Genomic DNA, 23,966 nt, shown 5'->3' on the forward strand with positions numbered 1-23,966 from the left:
TGTTAATAATAAACACTTTATTAACATCAATTGTATGCAAACAATTTAATTTCATTCATAAACTGGATTATGGAATAAAAATAGGTACAAGCTAACATCTACATGGTACCTGAAATATATTATTATTCTCGCTGTTCAGTATCATGACGCACTGGTCGAAGTGATGATGCTCCATAGTGCTAGTGCTGTAGAGAATAGCTAGTGGCGATTCTGTCTTGGTCTGGAAGGCGTTGTTGGTACCTCTATGATCCAGGTCATGGCACAAGCAGGCCACTAAAAGTCCTAGTATCTGGAAAATTTTGTATATATCATGACAATAATTTATGAATCCAAGTTATATTTATATTCTTAATGCCAAGTAAAAGTACAATTCAACTAAATTTCGAAAAAAATCTGTATATGTTACTTTTTTGTAATGTTTTACAAATTTGTGTTTGTGATAATTGGAGAAAGATCTATTACCACAGTGGTTAGTAGCAAAACAATAAGTATATCAATCTTTATGTTCCCTTGCTATAAGACTGATGTGGATATCTGTTGCCATTTGTTAAGATTTGGCCTTTTACAATTCTTTGTCTATGGCAGAGAATCTGAACTCTGTAAGCCTCCAACCACCTAAACACTAGAAGACCCTAGCCTTCAAGACCACTTACATACCAAGTATCTCAGTCTATTCTTGATATCTTACCTAGAACTTCTACATCTACTAGACGTATATGAACTGTCATCCTTATTGAGAGTTCCGGGGAAGTGCTGAATACATAATGAATGCCTGGAGATGTCCAAACATATTTCAAGATCGTCTCGAAATAAAACAAATTTTCATTGATTTATAACAATTGACTGTAAACTTGAATCTATAATTTTGTCTTTGAAATAATCTTTAAAATCTGAAAGTACATATAGATTTACAATTTATTTGCTTCAAAATCAATCTTTATTTAGCTGTAACAAAAATAAAACAATGTCCTAAAATGCAGTGATTTAAAAATAATATTTTTAAAGTAAATATTGAAAATAAAAGTGTGATTTCTTGAACAGTAATGATCAAAATAATCCTTATATCTATGATCTCTTCAAGAATTTCTTGTATCTTTTTTCTTTTACCTATAGTAAAGAAAAAAAAATATTTACTCTTAACTATTTATGTCTGTTTTATATTGTTCCCATTTACTTCTCTAAATTTACACACACATTACAATTACACAGCTACACATTATTTGCTTAAAAAACAATCTTTAATTAGCTGTAACAAAAATAGAACAGTCTCGTAAGATGCAGTGATTTAAAAATAATATTTGTTAAGTAAATATTGAAAATAAAAGTTTGTACAGTATGATCCAAATAATCCTTATATCTTCTATGGTCTCTTCAAGAATTTTTTTGTAGATTTTTTCTTTTCAAATGGCAAGAAAAAATATGTACTCTTATCTATTTATTTCTATTTTATATTGTTCTCATTTATCTCTCTAAATTTAGAAAATATAAACCAGTTGTATATTGAAAGTGGAAAATATGTTAGTGCTTAAGTTGGATAATTTGTAAAAAATCATTTTAGACAATAAACTGTTTTTAAACAATCAGATTATGTTTTCAAGCCTCATGTAAGGATAAAATAGATAAAGTAAAGGGGATTTAGAAATGAGAAATGAGCCTCACCTCCAGATCAGACATGAACCTCTCCATCTTGCCAGTCTTGAGCATGGCGAACATGGTTTGAGCAACATTTAGAGCATGCCTCCAGTTGTGGTATTTCACTGGTCGGTAGTTCTTCTTGACACTTAGCACCCAGCGACACAACACCTGAATCAGACAAACATTTTTTGACAAAGAAACATATTTTATATATTGATTATCATGTAAAATATTTTGAATCAACAGGATAAGTAACTGAACAAAACTTATGTACAGAGTATATTAACAAATCAATAGATAAAATATCTGACTATACTGACAACATTTGTCTAATGAGAAAGTATGTTGACTCCAAATAAATAAAAGCCAGAATTTCAGAGTTGCAAAACCTTGCAAAAATGTTTTTGAAATTGTGAAATTTTGAAATGAGCAAGCATTTTTCATATCAAACTATAAACATTTTTATTTAAACTATGAAATAAAAATTCTAAAATAGCCCTAGTCTTGGATTAGATATAAAAGTCTACCAATTATATAATACAAAGTTAATTTTAATATTCTATAAGAATTCATTAGTTAAATTCATGTTCACTCAAATTGGATCACTTATATTACGGTTGCATTACTATCCTATATTTGGTTGTACCTAGAATCAGCTTTTGATGGTTTGCTATTAAGCAGACTGGAGTGATTTAAACTGTTAGTATTAAGAGAGCCCTACACTCTGTACTCTCTTCTTTGACCTAAATATCAGGTCATCAATATATACAATCAATATGGCTGAACAGTTCCAAAGTCAGACAGACTATGATTGAACATCAGCTGTACCGTGTAAATGGTCTTCACATACAATTAATTAGGCTTATTTTAGTTTTTAGAATATACTTAGTGTATTTTCTAGAGTAGTTGTAATCCTTATTAATACAAAAATAATTTAGTTATATAGATTTCTTATACAAAATCAGCTTTTTCAATGAGCTGCCATTTTGTACTGGGGTTGAGATATAAAGCTCTTGTTTCCACTGTTCTTCTTTTTTTATTAAGACCTTTCAAATGAGGTGTCACTTAATGGGCCTTTAAATTCAAAATTGTTGAGCCACCCCCCCCAATCCCAATTTGGGGAAATTGTCAAAGTTGTAACAGTGACTAAAGATTTTCACTCCTATTTCTTAGAAAGGTGTCTCGAGTTACTTCACTCCATTTTATCCATCAAACCGAAACAGAGTGTATCCATACTTTTAACTCACACTGAATATATATAGAATTCTAAATATAATATATGTATAAAACTGCATAAACTCTATAAAATGCAGTTTGTGGAAACACTAACTGTCCGAAAAAGCACAATTAAGTAAAAAATAAGTACAAAAACTTATCTTAGAAATATATTGGCTATATCCTCAGCTTGGTATGTCATTTCGTTTCAATATATTATAATTTTAAAACATCCACAACCCTCTTATTTACTAACCTAGGGAGGAAACAAAAAGTGTCCTGGATTGGGTTTTTTTTTATTTCAAATGATTTTCAAGATATTGATTGCATGTAAATCCCATTAAATTTTTTCTATCACTAACAACTGGTGATAGGAATGCTGAAAAGTTCAAACTTGGTACAAAAGCCTTGACTAAGTTTGTTGGCCAGCATGGTACGCATCTTGTCAGCCCTTCAAACTTTTATAACAAAATTCACTACTCAAGTAATTATGAAGCTATACAAAATATAAAATGTGTTCTGGAATGGTTATAACATTTCCTAATTTTTTTGTATTAAACATATTGAGCGGTTTTTGAGATATTGAGTACATTTAAAACCATTGAGAATAAATTAATAATATTTCAGATGTCACAAAATCTATACTTTTTTCGACTAAGCCTGATGGACTATTTTGATTGCTCGTTCACCTGCCTAATGCAAAATAAGACTTTTATTTTCAGTGTGTCAAAAGTATTTGTCATTATTTAGGACTAAGGACTACCAAGAGAAAACAAACAAATGAACGACTAAAGTGCAGAGTGTGCCAGACACTGGACGATCAACCATAGTGACACGCGTAACTAACTATACCAGTACTCACATTGTAAGGTATATGGAACTGTTCCACCAGATTACATTGTAGAAACATACGGATTGTTGCTCTGCAAGTGTCCTCATCAGTCAAGTCAAAATCTATGAATGTAAAGCTGTAACAAGAGTTGAATATCAGGCGGCATCGGCATCAAATATTGGTCATAACATAAAGAATATAATAAAATGTGTGTATATATATATATATATATATATATATATATATATATATATATATAAATGAATAAATTTTTTATTTTTATCTTGTAATATAAAATGCAATATAAAACTCTCTGGTAATACATTGGAGATTTGTTTTTCATGTAAAGACAAACCAAAAATGTAATATAAAAGTGGGTCAGAAGTGCCTAAATCTGTATGTGTTTTTTAAATTTTACTTTTTATTTAAAAACACCAGTAAAAATAAAAATTCAAATTTGCATAGTGATTGTTCTTACAGTCTCAAATTAAAAGAAACATTAATATTAATATTATTAAGAAGGCGGTTAGTTAAAGGGTTTACATAATTTAATTATTAAATCTTAATACCATGAAACTAATAATATTGTGAACGATTTTAAAGATTAATAGAAGTCATTAAATTTAAATACAAACATTTTGGCAGCTATACCATATAAAACGGTCCATAAATAATGCTAGTGTAAGCTTTTAACTGTTGTACATAAAAAAAGTAGCTCGAGATAATATTAGAACAAATACAATTTAATAATATTGGAAAAAATTGCTGTTTTTGATCTTTGGAACTCATTTTCTTGTTAATGCTACTCCAGCAAGCTTTCCTGTTCTCATTTGCTATTACTAGGATTATAGACACGTCCAAATAGCACACACTCTTCATAGTTGATTGCCAAATAACTAACTGCTATAAACTAAGTATTATGAATGTTCCTATTGTTGACTAAGTTTTCTTAGTTGATGAAATAAATTCACTCCTTTGATATGACATGAATGAAAAATGAATACACACATTAGGTGTCAAGGGAAAGGGAGTTTTATCGTCAATGAATTTCTCTGATTTATTAATGAAGCTTCTGCCAAAATACGTTATTGGACAAAGCATGCTTTAAACTTACCTGAACAAATTGTAAGTTTCTGCTGAAGGGATCGCATCTTGGTTCAGTTTGTTGGTGTCCTCTGCAGAGGCAGTAGCGTGATAAGAAAGGCATTCCAGGGCTACTTTTTGTTTTGCCATGAGTTTACCTTGTTAACAAAAACACTTTAATTCAGTTTGTGAGTAGCTAGCTATAGTTATTAATGAATCATCATAGTCTGTGCAAATAATTTTGGCAGAGCTTTGGTTTTTTGCATAGCCGGTAACTAGCATGAATTTCTTAGACAGTTGATTAATAAAAAGCATTAAGGTCATTAATAAATTAAATTTAAGAATGCGTTTGTGGTAACTAAGGTACATTTTAATATAAAAGATTTACGTTTGTTCATTCTCTAAAACTTATCAATGGCAGAACACAAACTACTTTACTGAAAATTTCAGTATGGGAGTATCTAGGGTCCACGGATATTTAACAATGGTAGACAGTGGGATTCGACGAATCACAATTAAGCCATCTAGGGCTGCTGGATGTAGATGTAGCGTCATGGATATGACACACTGGTAGACAGTGGAAATCCGAACATCAAAAATAGGCCATTGTGTTCTATTTAGAATACATTTGTGAATTTTCTTAATAATTGTGTTAAGAAAGTATTCCTAGACCATAATGTAGCAATAATACACAATACTTAAATGTGTATGCAGCTGAGAAAACAAAACCAGTTTAGTTTCTATATATATATATTTATTTAATAAAAAGCCAGTTTACTCACAGGCATTTTCATACATTTGAGTATTGTGGATTCCCAGTCCACAGAATATAGCGAAGGCCTCAAAAATTGAAACATCACAGTCAGTAAAGGGTTGCCCCGTGTCCTGAAAAATATAAATATATTAATTTTAATTTTTATATTGCAAATCAAATGACTATCTAAAAAATCTAAAACAACCTTTTCTACATGATGTTCACTTATTCCACAGTATTAGTAGTAATGAATGCTCTAAGCAAAATCCACTTTAATAGTAGAAGGTGAGAACTTCTATTAAATACTCCACATTGTCTAGCTCCACATATAGGGTTATTTTGATGAGCAAGTTTGGTGTAATCATTTGATGTGCCAGTAGCACGTGACGCAATTTCACATTCTGAAGCACTATGTGGTAAACTCTATAATGCATTAGATAACTTCTAGTATCACTTACATGTGATACAATTTCACTTGCCAAGCAGAATGTGGTAGATTCCATCGTGCATTAGATAACTTTCGGACGACACTTCGTGTTAGTGTGTTCACTCTAAATTGGACGTGAACGTTACTGTGTTTACGGAGCTTACATGTTTTAATTCAAACTCATACGTTAAATTTGTCTGCAATAAAAAACTCTATTTTTTATCATCTATGTCTGGAGCCAAAACATGAGCGATAATTTTTAGGAACATAATAATTAAATAACATAATACTTGTATGTAGAATCTTGGAGCATTGGAAAAACGGTTTCAATACTTGTAGTTTCAATATTCAATCCTCTGGATTGTTGTATTGTACAATACACATTAAATTGACTTCTCCCATATAGAGAGTAGAGTGTTAAAACATTAGAAGCATTGAAAATATTTCAATATTTGTAAAATTACTGTGAAAAGTAAGTTTTTATTTCAAGTCTGATAAATCAGCAAAAATAATTCGTATGCGGTTTTAATATACTCACTATATTAAGTAGACATAAATATTATTCACCTTATTGATAAGCTGAGCCACTCCTATGACAGACTTCTGTCCATTTACTATCGGCATACAGAGGATACTGCGACTGACAAAACCATCTTCCTCCTTCACCTCATGATTCATCCATGACGAGAGGTCCCCGATGTTTAGGATCTACAACATGTTAAGGAATGTAACAACCATTGATTGCTCAACATAGTTTAAAAATAATTATTTTATTTCCTAGACTTTGCCAAAACAATCTTCCCTTCTTAACAGAGTAAACAATATTAGCCTTTTATGGTACAAACTCTTTTTTAACAACCAATTTTGTACACAAATTTTGTTTCAGGCGTAGGTTACAAACCGTTCTTAAAATACATTGAAAAATTGATTGGAACGATTCCAATATAGACGAGTGATGAACTCAGTTTAAATATTTAAAATACAATTAACACTTTTTTCCAAGAGGAGCTATAAATTGAAAATTCATTGAATCTTACCACCATTGTAGTGTATATTTGGAAAGCTTCACATCAGCTTAGATTGAATTATCCTTAGAAGCATCTCGATGCTGAAGACTTGGAATTAGTTATAGTAATTTTCTGTGCCCTCGTTCTATTCACCAAACACCGATTAGTACATATTTCATCATAAGTTATTTATTTATAGAACAAGTACCATACTTATCATCTATTAACTCAACGATAGTTTATAATATATCTAATATACAGGGTATTCATTTGCAAACTTCAAACTCGTATTAAAAGACTTATAGACCAAGTATCAAAATTCTGTACATGGTTGTGTATAGTACTAATTGGGGGAATAAAAAAAATTTTTTTAAATGGGGATGCTCACTCCCATGCCTCCTGTACCCAAAGTCAAAATTTTTAAATTGCAACTAATACCTTGTGACACCTCAAATGAAGCTCATCAAAATGCTGTATTTTGGTAAAAAATAATTGAAATCGGCCAAGACCTTTGTTATCAGCAAGCCAATAATGTACTTTCTTACAGTACAATTTTATTAGTCTACAAACTACTGTACTACTGCTAATAACAACAAAACTAATCGCTAAATACTGTTGTATATCCTTTGTAAACTTCAAATCCAATGTTCAAATTGGTAGCCATTGTTGTTCCAGCAAAAAGATAACCTATTTTCAAATTCTTGCCTAACCTTTCTAAACGTTTCTCTGGTTAAGCGTCTGCACTCAGCAGTGATCCCGTTTTTCAAGTCTTGGACACCAGTGGGATGTATTTTAAAAACTGCTGATTTCAAGTGACCCCACAAAAAGTCTAAGAGTGTTAAGACTGGAGACCTTGCCGGCCACTCAATTGATCCTCTTATACCGATCCAGTGATCCGGTTAGTGTGCATCTATCTATGATATTGTCGCACAGGAAAAGCATAATGTGGAGGAGCTCCATCTTGTTTTATTTTCATACATATGTTTTATTTTTCCTAATATAAAGTTTTCAAATGGACAGTATACCGCACAATCACAAATATGTACATATACAGAATTATTGCCAGTGGCAGTCTACCTGTCCAGTGGCCGCAACGTATCGGGCGATCTGAGCAAGGCGGGAGAGGCTGAGTTCCGCTACGGTTGGTCGGTTGATAACGGCGTCTTTGGAGTCGGCTTTTAACTCAAACACTGTGGTGAACATGATATTCTGTAACAAAAAATGCATTTCTTACCAAAGAAATATATACGAGTAGCAGCATTTAGTTGAAAGAAGATTTGAAATTGATTAAGTGGTTTTCCTACTGTAATATTCTTTAAAAAGCCAAATATGAGTGAAAATAATACGGGAGTGAGTTTTTTATACTTATCAATTCAACAACAGGAGTTGACTGGTCCTTGTTTGATTATAGATGACTTTTAATTTCTTTGAAGTCTATGGACGTCTTTCAGTTGTTCAGTACCATTGGAGGTAGTTGGAAATCACCTTATTTTCAATTTTACCATTTCATCTCAGTGGGATATAAAGCTTAGAAAATCATGCCTAGTTTTCACAGCATTGTCTTTTCACACCATGAAGCTACTGGTTTAGGAAACACTTTTGAGAGTCCAAATGTGTTTATCCAAAAAGCACGTGTGGAATCTTCTTTCCTTGGAATTAGGATTATGTTCGATTCGATCCCTTTCTAATGAACTAAATCCAAAGACGTCGACATTTGTGATGTCAAATGATGATACAATGTAAACTACTATTCTCATGAATACATGTTGTTACATAACTCGTGATAGTTGTATCCTTATGCTATTACCTGCGTCATGGTGATCACAACTTCACCTGACGACAGTTAGGTTATGGAACACGGACATTATGACTGTACAAAATGCTGTATACGGTCTGTACAAGACGAACTTGTATAACTTCGATACTCAGATGATCCTCGATGATTAATCAACAAGTATGGACTGCTCTTGTAATACTGCTAATGATAAAGAGGTCGAATATCGACTAACAGAGCTTTGAATCTTGGCTCGTATAAAAAAAGTACAATGAGGCCAGTATAATTGTTCACCGTGACGCACAAGGATCTAATTAAAAGGCACCAATGTATTTAGTAATGTAGTAGATGCTAATCCTCGAATTCTAGTAAATGATTTGTCATTACAAGATTTGATAGATCTAGACTCTCAAACAAATTTGTACATCCCCGGCAAACAGAAGGGAACTGTATCAGCCTACAGCTGAGTGATACGCTTCGACGACGCTCAGATAAATTCCATGGTTGGACATGCACCATTATAAAATTCAATGTCTAACTAGATATACAGTTTGAAGCAAAATGTATAGCCTACAGATAAGATTTTTCTAGATGTCTTGCCATATGATTCATTCACATTGTTTTCATTAAACTACGTTACACATAAGCATTTAAATAATAAATTACACAACAAGTCAACATACAAATATAATGTTCTATGTATTGGGATAGTTAGGTTTAATGTATTAGTATGTCAAATTTGATAATATCTCAGGAGTGTACTGAGTTTGTTTACAAACTTATTTTTTCTCCTCTTTTCTCGTTACCATGATGGTTACCCACACAAGACCAATAAAAATATTCGCTAATGCTCTGCCAAATCACATGGAATGAGATGTACCATCATCGAACTCAGTATTCCTCGTGTAAAAATGAAGTTTCATGCACGATATAAAGTCTTGAGATATAGTGCGGACAAATAGGTAGGCAGTCAGACAGAAATAAATTCTTTTCATCTCCTTTAGGTAAGCTTCGCTATAAAAAAAACAATTTTTTTTCTGCGTATACTAATACTTTTTATATAACTCGGAATTTTGTCTCCACATTGAACGTGGGTCTAAAGAGCCTCATTTTCTGTTGGAATTCAGTTTCTTAGTTCATACTCTCCCGTATCCCTTGACCTGATAGAGAAAACAAAGAATGGCCTACCCCACCCTTCTTTCGTCTGTCTATAATTATTAACTTAAGGTGCAAATCGCAGATATTTTTATTAAGGGTATTAACATACTATGTGTATATATTTTTAAATATATTAATTAATTAATTATATTTTATTTTATTATTATAAATATATATTTTTTTAAAATAAGAATGAAAAAGCATGATCAGTTCATAAAAAGCAACTAAACAAAAATACCTTTTCATTGCCTTTTTGTGTTATGATGTCTTCAACGTTTACGTTATTGCTCTGGAAAAGAAAATAATAAAATTAACTACATTATCTGCTATGATGTAAGAACAACAACACGCACTTTTACAAAAAATGAAACATAATGTACTTATCAATCTATACTTTTGTATAAAAATGTAATGGTTATTGGTTTGTGTGTGTCATTGAGTATCATGTAAACACTACTGGACCGACTGTACTGAAATTTTACAAAGAACTTCTTTGGGTCACTGGTTAGGCATATTATTATTTCAAAAATACCTCGGGGCAACGCCCAACTGGTCTTTAAAATTCCCTTAACACTCCATTATACATTATATTTACGGAATTGGCTTGATCAACATATAAGTATGTGAGTTTTAATCACCTGTCAAAGTCAAGAATAATAATTTATACACATTTAATCAGTAATATTAAATGTTTGTTGCTATTAAATTTGTCAAAATCGGTTACACTTTACAAATATCATGTAGCATGCAGAAACTTTTCTTTGTATGGGTTTGTTTTATTGGGATTTTAATCAACAACAGTAAAATGCCATAATTTATTCCATCATAATTGTGTTAAAATGAAAAGTCTCAATTTAAACTTAGGATATCTCCACACTGACCTAAAATAGTTCATTTCTTACTAAAATCGTTGGAGCTATTGAATAGAATATCATGGAATATTGAAGAGAAATTAGGGAGATTTCACTTGTACTTGTAAGAAAACAATGTCACTCATAGATGGACTCCATTTTTTAAATTTAAAATGAAAATGAATCAAGAGTGACGATCATTTAGTGATTATAAAATATCTCCAGATTGTTTGGAATAAGCATTTAAAGGAATATCATCATGGTATCTTTGTTTTTCAAAACGATATTACGTGCCAAGCGGCAGGTAACTGCTAGTTATCAATATTGATCATGCTATTGCAAATTTTAGTTATGGCATATCATTGTTGTGAAATTTCATTACATAAGCAATGTAAAGTAATTAAAATCACTCACTTCTCTCCTGCAAAGCGGTTTCCGCTCTGCCAGAACACGGCCTGGCCTCTCCACTATGTTCTCCAGATGGCTCTGCATCAAGGTAAGCAAATTAATCAGTGAATTTAGAAGGAAGAGGTTTATACACATGGCTAGCCCCAACCTCATTTATGCTATAATCTAAATGTGCGTTGTTGGTCTGAAATCCTTTCAAAGGTTACAAACGTGTTTTCAAACAATTATAGCAAGAATATGAAAAACCATAAATCAATTTATTGAAAGTTCAATGTGAGTATTTAATTTTTCATTGGAACAAGTTCTGAATTGTACCAAATGCAATCATTTAACACAATTTATAGATCAAATAGTTGGTTTTCAGTTCGTTTTATACCGAAGACAGTAGAAACAATTATTTGAACACTTTAATATTTCTAAGTGAACACACTGTTGCTTTGATATCTTTAATTGAAATTGATTGTTCTGTTTTCTATAACTCAAACATACGATATTGCGTTTGACATTGGAATGTAAATTGCACCACACTTAACGAGCCCAGCTATTCATGACGGAATTAGTGACAAATTCCCAATACGTCGTGAATTAACAAGGTTTAGACTATAACCAATAATTAATTATTCGAAGAATAACAACTCACATTCCTAAGCAATAGCAGTAAAGTACATAAAATGTAGAGGTGAAGGTTGATTCAACGACCCATATAATACTGCTTGATTAGTGCAGTTTTCCTAACAGGCGTTTTTCGCTTAGGCGTTTGGTATCCCAACTAACCGGCTTATCACTAAAATGGAGTGCGTGTTTAGTTTTGATACGCTTTCATTATATTCAGAATTATTGGTAGGTTTTGTTTATTTTCTAATTAAGAACACAATCCATGCAAATAAAATATTGCCATTTTAAAAGTCTTATTAGTTAACTGTGCATTAATAAGTTTGGTTTATTTTTATATTAAGTATTTCGCGACTTCCTAGAGAAAGCATAGAGAAGGTTTGGCTGAGATTAATGGAAGTATACTTTCTTGTCGTTTCCAGCTTGCTATTTCTTAATAGATAACATAAATTATTTACAACGTTGCATTTTTTGCCAGTTTTACTTCCATTTAATTGAAGTTCAATGTAACGTTTGGCAATTTGAAGAGTTATTTTTACTTTAATTTAACATACAACACAATAATTATAAAATGAACTGTGAATTAACTGGTAGACGTACTCAGGGCACTTATAATTGCATCAGAAGAACCAGGAGAATGTCAACAAACGTCGATTTAGAAATTAAAATCATTCCTTTGCGATAACATAGCCTCTTTACTCTCATTAAAAAGTCTCTTCCAGACTCAATTATCACTTCCACCTCTAAACCGTCTAATTCCTGAAATCCGAATAAACCAGTCAACTTGAACATTCTGCCTGTCAGTCGTAAACGTTCCAAGACAGTTCGGATACTCACACTCCTCACACGGGCTGCGGGGACCAGGACAGGATGAATTGGGAGAGTAGTAATTTGTGGAGGGAACTGGATCCTCTGGAAGTGTATACCAAATTGTTATTTTATTTATATAAATCAAGGCCTACTGATAAAGGACAATGTTGAGGATGGAAGCCATCGCGACGTAGCCTTCTGAGGCAACCTCCATTGTCTCTCTAAGGATAATTAAGGATATAAGATAAAAAACAAGATGACAGATCACCTTCTCGCAACAGTCAGAGTCGAGCAAAAAGACGGCGCAGCGTTCACATTTGAGGAGATCTCGGGCTTCAGTCATGATCTTGGTTACCAGACACTCCAGATTATTCTGCTCCTCGAAGATGCTCCTCGCCAGGTTCAACAGGATCTGTGGAACAACATAAAGAAGTTAATTTTGGTAAAGAAATCAACAATGAAACTTAAAGGATAGGTAAATTCTTGTTAACCACATTCTGCGTGTTTCATGAGTCATCGACCCATGCGACGATCTCATTAATCTGATAAAGCGGATTTGATACAGTACATGATCGAAAACAAAAATAAAATGTACTTCGAACAGAACATGAATTATACCAGCGCTTATTAGTGATATAGAACTAAGTGCGGCTACTTAAACATGCAATCATCTGAGTTTTAGCTTGATACCACAGTGATCGTTTGAAAGGTTATTATGCTGTGCATTTATCACTGGTATACTCTGAACACCAAACTAAATAAATATAGAGGAATTGTACTCTACCTGGTTTCTTCGGTACTCTTGAACAGACATCTCAAATAACTGGGCGTTCTGGATACTGATTCCGCAAAATGTCAAGTACCTCTGAAAGACCTAAAACATTTAAGAATACGAGTAGCATCATGTTGCCGCAGGAACAATGTAAATAACAAAAATAAAATATTCATGATGGCCTTGAGTAAATCCAATCCCAACTCTATATAATCGTCCTTTAGTTAACTTCATCCATCGTCCTTTAGTTCTTTATTGTGATATTTTAATTACTGAAAATTTGTTATATTTTAAAAAGCACTACACATATTTATCAAAACACTGAACTAACTGGCCAGCATGTATTTCCAAATATATAAATTTGCATAATTATAAAAATAAAAATGTTTAAATGAGTATAGTTTTAACAATTTAAAAACCTTCCCGACATATAAATGGTCCTCGCTTCCACATATAAATATGGAGGTAGCAATGTAATTGCATTGCTCTATTATTGTACTCGGTTAGTGGAAGTTTATCTTTGGGCTTAAAAGACCAACCGTAATTAAAGTTGCATGGTAACGAGTGGCTCTAATCCCAAATAAACTATCTTCTCAAATTACATTGAAACTCCAGTGTGTTGAACGTTATTACCATCCCAAATAAAAGTTCCACCCGTCAGAGATACACATGGGAAGAAATCAGCTTAACCAATAACGAAATGTTATTATTTTAGTGTAAGATTGCCATTTGTAAGTTTTAAGTTATAAAAATGGTAATTTCACTTGTCTGTTGTTTAAATCTGTTTAAAATCATTACATAAATTAATGAATTTAGTCAAGATATATACATCACTAAGATAATTAAAAAAATAAGATTAGGTGCTATATTAAGGGCAGTATAGACACCCCGTTGAGGGACACGCATCATGATCAAATTTGACTTTGCCTATGTAGAAATTAAGTTTTATGCAAAACATGAAATCCATAGCTGAATTCTTACTCAGGATATCTTACGGTTAGACAAATAGACGATAGATTTTATGCCAGCCCTCTGAATGAAAGGCTTTGATAATGCTCAGCCAAAAATTAATCTACCAACTTAGGAGCATGAACGTGTTTGGAGAAAATTTGGAAACACAGACTACTAGCTGTTACTGATAATTATAAGTTACCTCCTATGACAAGAGAATCGTTATCAACATCCGTTTAAACGGCATTTCAAGAAATCCTGACTCATTGAAAGATAGCCACTTCAGAATCACTGAAAGTCTAATTTAAAGGGCTAATTGGACGAATCCCAGGTATCGAACTGCAAGACAACTTCACTCAAAATTCAAGTGTAGTCTCCAAGATTTAGAAATATTGAAACTATTTACGTCAGAGTCGATACTTTATTAAATACAGACGTATGATATAGTGTGGATAGACAAAGAGAAATTAAATTCTTACAGCCATTCGCTGACGCTCAGCCTTTTAGTATTCAATTACATATAGCCAATCATATTCGCTATATATAACTGACCAAAATTTGTTTTCATTAATGGCTAGTATGTCACTTACTTAATCAGGATAATATCGTATTTACCTAGACATGTCTCTCCGTGAACTCGTTGGTGGAGTTAGTCTTGTTGTTGATCTGAGCCACGCCGATGACGTCTTCTCCATAATTATCAGTAATCGCTATTATGTCGATCACTCAGGATACTATTGAACTTACCACGACATCTCACACCGTGAACTCGTTGGTGGAGTCAGTCTTGTTGATGATCTGAGCCACGCCGATGATGTATTCTCCATAATAATCAGTAATCGCTATTATGTCGATCACTCAGGATACTTTTACCTCGACAACTCTCACCGTGAACTCGTTGGTGGAGTTAGTCTTGTTGATGATCTGAGCCACGTCGATGGCGTCTTCTCCATAATTATCAGTAATCGCTATTATGTCGATCACTCAGGATACTATTGAACTTACCTCGACATCTCACACCGTGAACTCGTTGGTGGAGTCAGTCTTGTTGATGATCTGAGCCACGTCGATGGCGTCTTCTCCATAATTATCAGTAATCGCTATTATGTCGATCACTCAGGATACTATTGAACTTACCTCGACATCTCACACCGTGAACTCGTTGGTGGAGTCAGTCTTGTTGATGATCTGAGCCACGTCGATGGCGTCTTCTCCATAATTATCAGTAATCGCTATTATGTCGATCACTCAGGATACTATTGAACTTACCTCTACATCTCACACCGTGAACTCGTTGGTGGAGTCAGTCTTGTTGATGATCTGAGCCACGTCGATGGCGTCTTCTCCATAATTATCAGTAATCGCTATTATGTCGATCACTCAGGATACTATTGAACTTACCTCGACATCTCTCTCCGTGAACTCATTGGTGGAGTTAGTCTTGTTGATGATCTGAGCCACGTCGATGGCGTCTTCTCCATAATTATCAGTAATCGCTATTATGTCGATCACTCAGGATACTATTGAACTTACCTCGACATCTCTCTCCGTGAACTCATTGGTGGAGTCAGTCTTGTTGATGATCTGAGCCACGTCGATGGCGTCTTCTCCATAATTATCAGTAATCGCTATTATGTCGATCACTCAGGATACTATTGAACTTACCTCGACATCTCTCTCCGTGAACTCGTTGGTGGAGTCAGTCTTGTTGATGATCTGAGCCACGTCGATGGCGTCTTCTCCATAATTATCAGTAATCGCTATTATGTCGATCACTCAGGATACTATTGAACTTACCTCGACATCTCTCTCCGTGAACTCATTGGTGGAGTCAGTCTTGTTGATGATCTGAGCCACGTCGATGGCGTCTTCTCCATAATTATCAGTAATCGCTATTATGTCGATCACTCAGGATACTATTGAACTTACCTCGACATCTCTCTCCGTGAACTCATTGGTGGAGTTAGTCTTGTTGATGATCTGAGCCACGTCGATGGCGTCTTCTCCATAATTATCAGTAATCGCTATTATGTCGATCACTCAGGATACTATTGAACTTACCTCGACATCTCTCTCCGTGAACTCATTGGTGGAGTCAGTCTTGTTGATGATCTGAGCCACGCCGATGACGTCTCCCTCATAATTACAGATCGGCACACACAGGATCAGCCTCGTCTTGTAACCGGTCCTCATATCTATCTCACTGTTGAACCTAGGATCCTGTAAACCAATGTAACACTCAGTATACATATTAATTGACGAAATAGTGTTCTTTGTTTCTAAAAGAGTTAAAAGAAGGTAGAAAGGAGATCTGGTAGGACTTACAGACAATCAAGATCAAAATGTGACTTCCTTAGTGTGGCTTGTCATAGAAGATTAACACCCTCAATGATTAATTATACTGAGTGATTCGAATATGCCGTGATATTATTTGTCTTAATATCTGCCACAGTCAACATTTTAAGAGTAGGTAACCTACCTTCTCCGTAAGTTTAATTACACTAAATCAACTTCAGTGGTTTGTTTGTAAATGTCCAACCGTAAAAATCAGAAAATATCTGTAGATGCTACTTAATTTTTATAAATAGAGAAAACGGGTTCTTGAATCTGTAAATTTAACATTACTGTGTACAACCTATTATAGCAAAGCAGGAGGGTTAGATAATGTTGCCTATGGCGTAGTACTAAACGCATTCAGGTTAGTCACAGCCCAGTTTGGTTTTACAAACATGAAAATTTTCTGTGACTAGGGCTCTTCACTCTGGACAGAGAATACTTTAAATTTTTATTGGTTAGGAATGGAGAAATAGCCTTTCATTCTTCAGCCTCTAGTATGGAATGACTGTACTCGTTAGTTGTGGATGGTGGCAGGTCTCTGTTGCCCTGACATATACAGGGCCAAAGAGGATAAAATAGCTTGTCGTGAAGATGAACACATAACATATTGAACCAGTGGCTTCTGTTAGTTCCAAAGAACGGTGTTTTGGACAATTAAACTGGGTCTGGAACAGGAACGAACATATGTGTGAGAGGAAGGGGATGCATGTATAAATGCGTAAAATATATTATTGAAATTGATTATATAATATTCAATATATTCTATAAAATATTATTAATTGTTTGCAATCAGCTAGAAAAGAAATAAAGAATTGAAATAGTTAAAATTGTCCTTTGTATTAATGTTTATAAATAGGATAACTGGCTAAATATTGATATTTATTTCACTGAAACGTTTATAATGAAATGGTCATTGGAACAGGAAATTACAAGAGAGATGAAATAAATTACTGTCAATAATTTTCATTCCGACCAACATCATTATTGTAGCAATCAGTAATTTATATTCATTAAATTTTTATTATGTAATGCGTAGTATCTTCGCTTATTACAAACTACCGACTTTTTGCATGGCTGCTCTATATCTTAGTCTATTATTAACAAACTTGCAACAGAGATAAAGCAAACTAATCACGTGATCTATACAAACTAATTGCGACAAATACTGGAATTGTATAAAAAGAATGAGACTTAATAGTGTAATAAATTATGTAATAATTAATAATTGAGTCGCAAACTCGTTATTATTAAAAAGATTTTTTCTTAACAAGTTATTGGTTATGAAATAAAATAATCCGATAGTGGCAACTAAGATAGACATTCCGCAGTTTGCGCGCTCAAATGATCATGAGATGGCCTGGTTAAACAAAAGCTGCTCACTTAAAAATATCTTCAAAATGTAACGTTTTAAATAGTACTTAAAATATTATGTCCAAAGTAATTTAGAGCTCCATAACATGACTAATGTTGATAAAAAATAAGAAAATCAAAGAAGTAATGTTAAGATAGTAATTTAATAACTAATTATTTTATTCTATAAGTACATACTCAAAAACTGTATATTTCTACTTACTTTCTATAAAAACTTGGATCTTAATCGGATCACAAATTTTCGAGTTTGATTTTTGAAAGTCGTAGTTTCGTTTAAAATTGTACAAAGCCGGTACATTTTTCGTTCTTTCCGGCATAAAAACTGACAGTTATTGCTTAAAAATAATTTTGTTTATATTTTTTGATGAAAAAAAAACTTTTTAATTTAACTCCTGTTAAAGAAACAGTATTTTCCGGACATTTGCCATCGTTCAGTAAAAGAAGAAATCAGTAACACTACGTTTCGAGATCTGCAATCGATCTCTTCTTCAGGTAAATAACTAACCTAATACATAATTACAAAGTAGAATAAAATAAACGAATCTTACCAAAGCGTTGTGTCATGCTTAGGTCAGACCACCATGTTGTTTGTCAACTTCACTAACTCTATAACCATGCACTTAATAAAAAACTATACAAAACACTAATCGTTATAACTGAACTACGGAATACAGGTCACAATACGTCTTCATTCGTCTACTGACCAACTACGACTGAGTCAGTATCACAGTATGACTATCAGGCCAGAGTCAAGATTTATCGTGTCAAGGGTGTATTGGATAAACACCAGGTCATCGGAGAAAATGACAAGCGATGCTCTCAATATTGTGTTATAAGTTAACACACTAATATATACCTTGCTGTGTACAATAAAGGCCACATGAAGTGTTTACTCCTATCAGGCCAGAGTCAAGATTTATCGTGTCAAGGGTGTATTGGATAAACACCAGGTCATCGGAGAAAATGACAAGCGATGCTCTCAATATTGTGTTATAAGTTAACGCACTAATATGTACGGTACCTTGCTGTGTGCAATATAGGCCACATGAAGTGTTTACTCCTATCAGGCCAGAGTCAAGATTTATCGTGTCAAGGGTGTATTGGATAAACACCAGATCATCGGAGAAAATGACAAGCGTTGCTCCCAATATTGTGTTGTAAGTTAACACACTAATATGTACCTTGCTGTGTACAATATAGGCCACATGAAGTGTTTACTCCTATCAGGCCAGAGTCAAGATTTATCGTGTCAAGGGTGTATTGGATAAACACCAGGTCATCGGAGAAAATGACAAGCGTTGCTCCCAATATTGTGTTGTAAGTTAACACACTAATATGTACCTTGCTGTGTACAATATAGGCCACATGAAGTGTTTACTCCTATCAGGCCAGAGTCAAGATTTATCGTGTCAAGGGTGTATTGTATAAACACCAGGTCATCGGAGAAAATGACAAGCGATGCTCTTAATATTGTCTTATAAGTTAACACACTAATATGTACGGTACCTTGCTGTGTGCAATATAGGCCACATAAGTTTTTACTCCTATCAGGCCAAAGTCAAGATTTATCGTGTTAAGGGTGTATTAGACAAACACCAGGTCATCGGAGAAAATGACAAGCGTTGCTCCCAATATTGTGTTATAAGCTAACACACTAATATGTACCTTGCTGTTTACAATATAGGCCACATGAAGTGTTTACTCCTATCAGGCCAGAGTCAAGATTTATCGTGTCAAGGGTGTATTAGACAAACACCAGGTCATCGGAGAAAATGACAAGCGTTGCTCCCAATATTGTGTTATAAGCTAACACACTAATATGTACCTTGCTGTTTACAATATAGGCCACATGAAGTGTTTACTCCTATCAGGCCAGAGTCAAGATTTATCGTGTCAAGGGTGTATTAGACAAACACTAGGTCATCGGAGAAAATGACAAGCGATGCTCTCAATATTGTGTTATAAGCTAACACACTAATATGTACCTTGCTGTTTACAATATAGGCCACATAAGTTTTTACTCCTATCAGGCCAGAGTCAAGATTTATCGTGTCAAGGGTGTATTAGACAAACACTAGGTCATCGGAGAAAATGACAAGCGATGCTCTCAATATTGTGTTATAAGCTAACACACTAATATGTACCTTGCTGTGTACAATATAGGCCACATGAAGTGTTTACTCCTATCAGGCCAGAGTCAAGATTTATCGTGTCAAGGGTGTATTGTATAAACACCAGGTCATCGGAGAAAATGACAAGCGATGCTCTTAATATTGTCTTATAAGTTAACACACTAATATGTACGGTACCTTGCTGTGTGCAATATAGGCCACATAAGTTTTTACTCCTATCAGGCCAAAGTCAAGATTTATCGTGTTCAAGGGTGTATTAGACAAACACCAGGTCATCGGAGAAAATGACAAGCGTTGCTCCCAATATTGTGTTATAAGTTAACACACTAATATGTACCTTGCTGTTTACAATATAGGCCACATGAAGTGTTTACTCCTATCAGGCCAGAGTCAAGATTTATCGTGTCAAGGGTGTATTAGACAAACACTAGGTCATCGGAGAAAATGACAAGCGTTGCTCCCAATATTGTGTTATAAGCTAACACACTAATATGTACCTTGCTGTTTACAATATAGGCCACATGAAGTGTTTACTCCTATCAGGCCAGAGTCAAGATTTATCGTGTCAAGGGTGTATTAGACAAACACTAGGTCATCGGAGAAAATGACAAGCGATGCTCTCAATATTGTGTTATAAGCTAACACACTAATATGTACCTTGCTGTTTACAATATAGGCCACATGAAGTTTTTACTCCTATCAGGCCAGAGTCAAGATTTATCGTGTCAAGGGTGTATTAGACAAACACTAGGTCATCGGAGAAAATGACAAGCGTTGCTCCCAATATTGTGTTATAAGCTAACACACTAATATGTACCTTGCTGTTTACAATATAGGCCACATGAAGTGTTTACTCCTATCAGGCCAGAGTCAAGATTTATCGTGTCAAGGGTGTATTAGACAAACACTAGGTCATCGGAGAAAATGACAAGCGATGCTCTCAATATTGTGTTATAAGCTAACACACTAATATGTACCTTGCTGTTTACAATATAGGCCACATGAAGTGTTTACTCCTATCAGGCCAGAGTCAAGATTTATCGTGTCAAGGGTGTATTAGACAAACACTAGGTCATCGGAGAAAATGACAAGCGATGCTCTCAATATTGTGTTATAAGCTAACACACTAATATGTACGTACCTTGCTGTTTACAATATAGGCCACATGAAGTTTTTACTCCTATCAGGCCAGAGTCAAGATTTATCGTGTCAAGGGTGTATTAGACAAACACTAGGTCATCGGAGAAAATGACAAGCGTTGCTCCCAATATTGTGTTATAAGCTAACACACTAATATGTACCTTGCTGTTTACAATATAGGCCACATAAGTTTTTACTCCTATCAGGCCAGAGTCAAGATTTATCGTGTCAAGGGTGTATTAGACAAACACTAGGTCATCGGAGAAAATGACAAGCGATGCTCTCAATATTGTGTTATAAGCTAACACACTAATATGTACCTTGCTGTTTACAATATAGGCCACATGAAGTGTTTACTCCTATCAGGCCAGAGTCAAGATTTATCGTGTCAAGGGTGTATTAGACAAACACTAGGTCATCGGAGAAAATGACAAGCGATGCTCTCAATATTGTGTTATAAGCTAACACACTAATATGTACCTTGCTGTTTACAATATAGGCCACATAAGTTTTTACTCCTATCAGGCCAGAGTCAAGATTTATCGTGTCAAGGGTGTATTAGACAAACACTAGGTCATCGGAGAAAATGACAAGCGATGCTCTCAATATTGTGTTATAAGCTAACACACTAATATGTACCTTGCTGTTTACAATATAGGCCACATAAGTTTTTACTCCTATCAGGCCAGAGTCAAGATTTATCGTGTCAAGGGTGTATTAGACAAACACTAGGTCATCGGAGAAAATGACAAGCGTTGCTCCCAATATTGTGTTATAAGCTAACACACTAATATGTACCTTGCTGTTTACAATATAGGCCACATAAGTTTTTACTCCTATCAGGCCAGAGTCAAGATTTATCGTGTCAAGGGTGTATTAGACAAACACTAGGTCATCGGAGAAAATGACAAGCGATGCTCTCAATATTGTGTTATAAGCTAACACACTAATATGTACCTTGCTGTTTACAATATAGGCCACATAAGTTTTTACTCCTATCAGGCCAGAGTCAAGATTTATCGTGTCAAGGGTGTATTAGACAAACACTAGGTCATCGGAGAAAATGACAAGCGATGCTCTCAATATTGTGTTATAAGCTAACACACTAATATGTACCTTGCTGTTTACAATATAGGCCACATAAGTTTTTACTCCTATCAGGCCAGAGTCAAGATTGATCGTGTCAAGGGTGTATTAGACAAAGACTAGGTCATCGGAGAAAATGACAAGCGATGCTCTCAATATTGTGTTATAAGCTAACACACTAATATGTACCTTTCTGTTTACAATATAGGCCACATAAGTCTTTACTCCTATCAGGTCAGAGTCATCATTTATCGTGTCCAAGATGTACACCAAGTCATCGGGGAAACAAGCGATGTTCTCAACATTCCTATTGCGGCTTCTGTTTTGTTTACTGAAGGAAATTACAGAATTTTTCAATAGACTATTTATATATTCTATTGTTTTAAAGATGCAATTTTCATTACAAAAGTTATTTTGTTTTATAATATGACGTTTTAAAAGTGACCCCACTTGATTGACTACATTGTTTTATTGAAGTTACAAAATCAACAAATTATTATTACGTTATCTGAAGAAGAATCGTGTCAATTCCTTTTATAACACAATTAATATTATGGCTGATATTTTAAGGGAATATAATAATTGTAAAATAGAATATAACTGTATTTAAATAGTATAGTTACTCCGTTTAGCTCTGACATATGCCACACACATTAACGAAACAATTAATTGGTTGCAATATTATTTTTCACACAACTAGGACATTCCACTTTTGGCCAATTAACAGACTAACTGGATAATTTAAATTCTCATTAATCTATAAATAGTTTTCTAAAAAACGTTCAATTAATTAAACATTTAGCCATTTACGTCGGAATCCCGGGGTTAGCTTCGCTATGTGATATAATTAATTCAGTCCCACATATTACAAATTTATGTCTTGTTTTCAGGTTTAAATGCTTTTTATTTAATTGTTTCATTAAAATTATGGGTAGAGTACGATATATATATATATATATATATATATATATATATATATATATATATATATATATATATATATTGCTCCCGGCGGAGCAAGTACTTTTTGTGATTCAATGTTTATTGAAATTATATATATATATATAGCTCGGCTTTTATATAGCGTAGTACAATCATCTATAATATTTAATAAATAGAAAAAAGCTATTTATACTTACCAGTTAATAACAAAACGTATAAAGTTAATATAAAATACCATGAACTTATTAAAAAATGTAACAGAACCGTAACAACAGAAAGAAAAGTCAACTAATCTTTTTCCTACTATTTCACGTACTTGGTTTACGGCATCACTTTACCCTCTTGAAAACAGGAAACACGGAATTTATTATCTATTAATTTATTTTCCTAAAGTTGTGTTTAGTTTTTTTAGATGTAACTCACTTTAGAAGAAAACCGTAATGTTGAAATCGTGTTTACAATAATACAAGGTCATTAATACAAGTAGTTGAGGCCATTAATTAAAACATTGGTTAACATAGTCGATGTAATTTTTAAATATTGATTAATAATACCTATATATAATCATGTCATGGTAGCCGAAACACGTGTCAGAAATAAACACTATTGAGTGGTAATGTGTTACTTTTTTATTTTTTAAAATATAGTTCTGATAGTAGCCTTATATCA

The 23,966-nt window shown here is 33.7% G+C and overlaps 1 protein-coding gene across 6 annotated transcripts in view; it reads right to left on the bottom strand.

Moving 5' to 3' along the window:
- The window catches only part of LOC124359652 (cGMP-specific 3',5'-cyclic phosphodiesterase-like), a 507,337-nt gene that overhangs the window by 8,814 nt on the left and 474,557 nt on the right, over positions 1 to 23,966 (bottom strand). For all 6 annotated transcript variants that reach the window (XM_046812571.1, XM_046812573.1, XM_046812572.1 and 3 more), the window contains 12 exons: positions 16,351 to 16,509; positions 13,351 to 13,440; positions 12,835 to 12,978; positions 11,151 to 11,222; positions 10,124 to 10,174; positions 8,031 to 8,162; positions 6,514 to 6,654; positions 5,548 to 5,650; positions 4,797 to 4,923; positions 3,713 to 3,818; positions 1,660 to 1,803; positions 110 to 289 (listed from right to left, as the gene is read on the bottom strand). In XM_046812571.1, coding sequence (XP_046668527.1) covers positions 110 to 289; positions 1,660 to 1,803; positions 3,713 to 3,818; positions 4,797 to 4,923; positions 5,548 to 5,650; positions 6,514 to 6,654; positions 8,031 to 8,162; positions 10,124 to 10,174; positions 11,151 to 11,222; positions 12,835 to 12,978; positions 13,351 to 13,440; positions 16,351 to 16,509 — 1,449 coding nt within the window. The remainder of the gene's footprint in view (positions 1 to 109; positions 290 to 1,659; positions 1,804 to 3,712; positions 3,819 to 4,796; positions 4,924 to 5,547; positions 5,651 to 6,513; positions 6,655 to 8,030; positions 8,163 to 10,123; positions 10,175 to 11,150; positions 11,223 to 12,834; positions 12,979 to 13,350; positions 13,441 to 16,350; positions 16,510 to 23,966) is intronic.

Source organism: Homalodisca vitripennis, chromosome 4, assembly GCF_021130785.1.
Source record: "Homalodisca vitripennis isolate AUS2020 chromosome 4, UT_GWSS_2.1, whole genome shotgun sequence".
Classification (NCBI taxonomy): Eukaryota; Metazoa; Arthropoda; class Insecta; order Hemiptera; family Cicadellidae; genus Homalodisca; species Homalodisca vitripennis.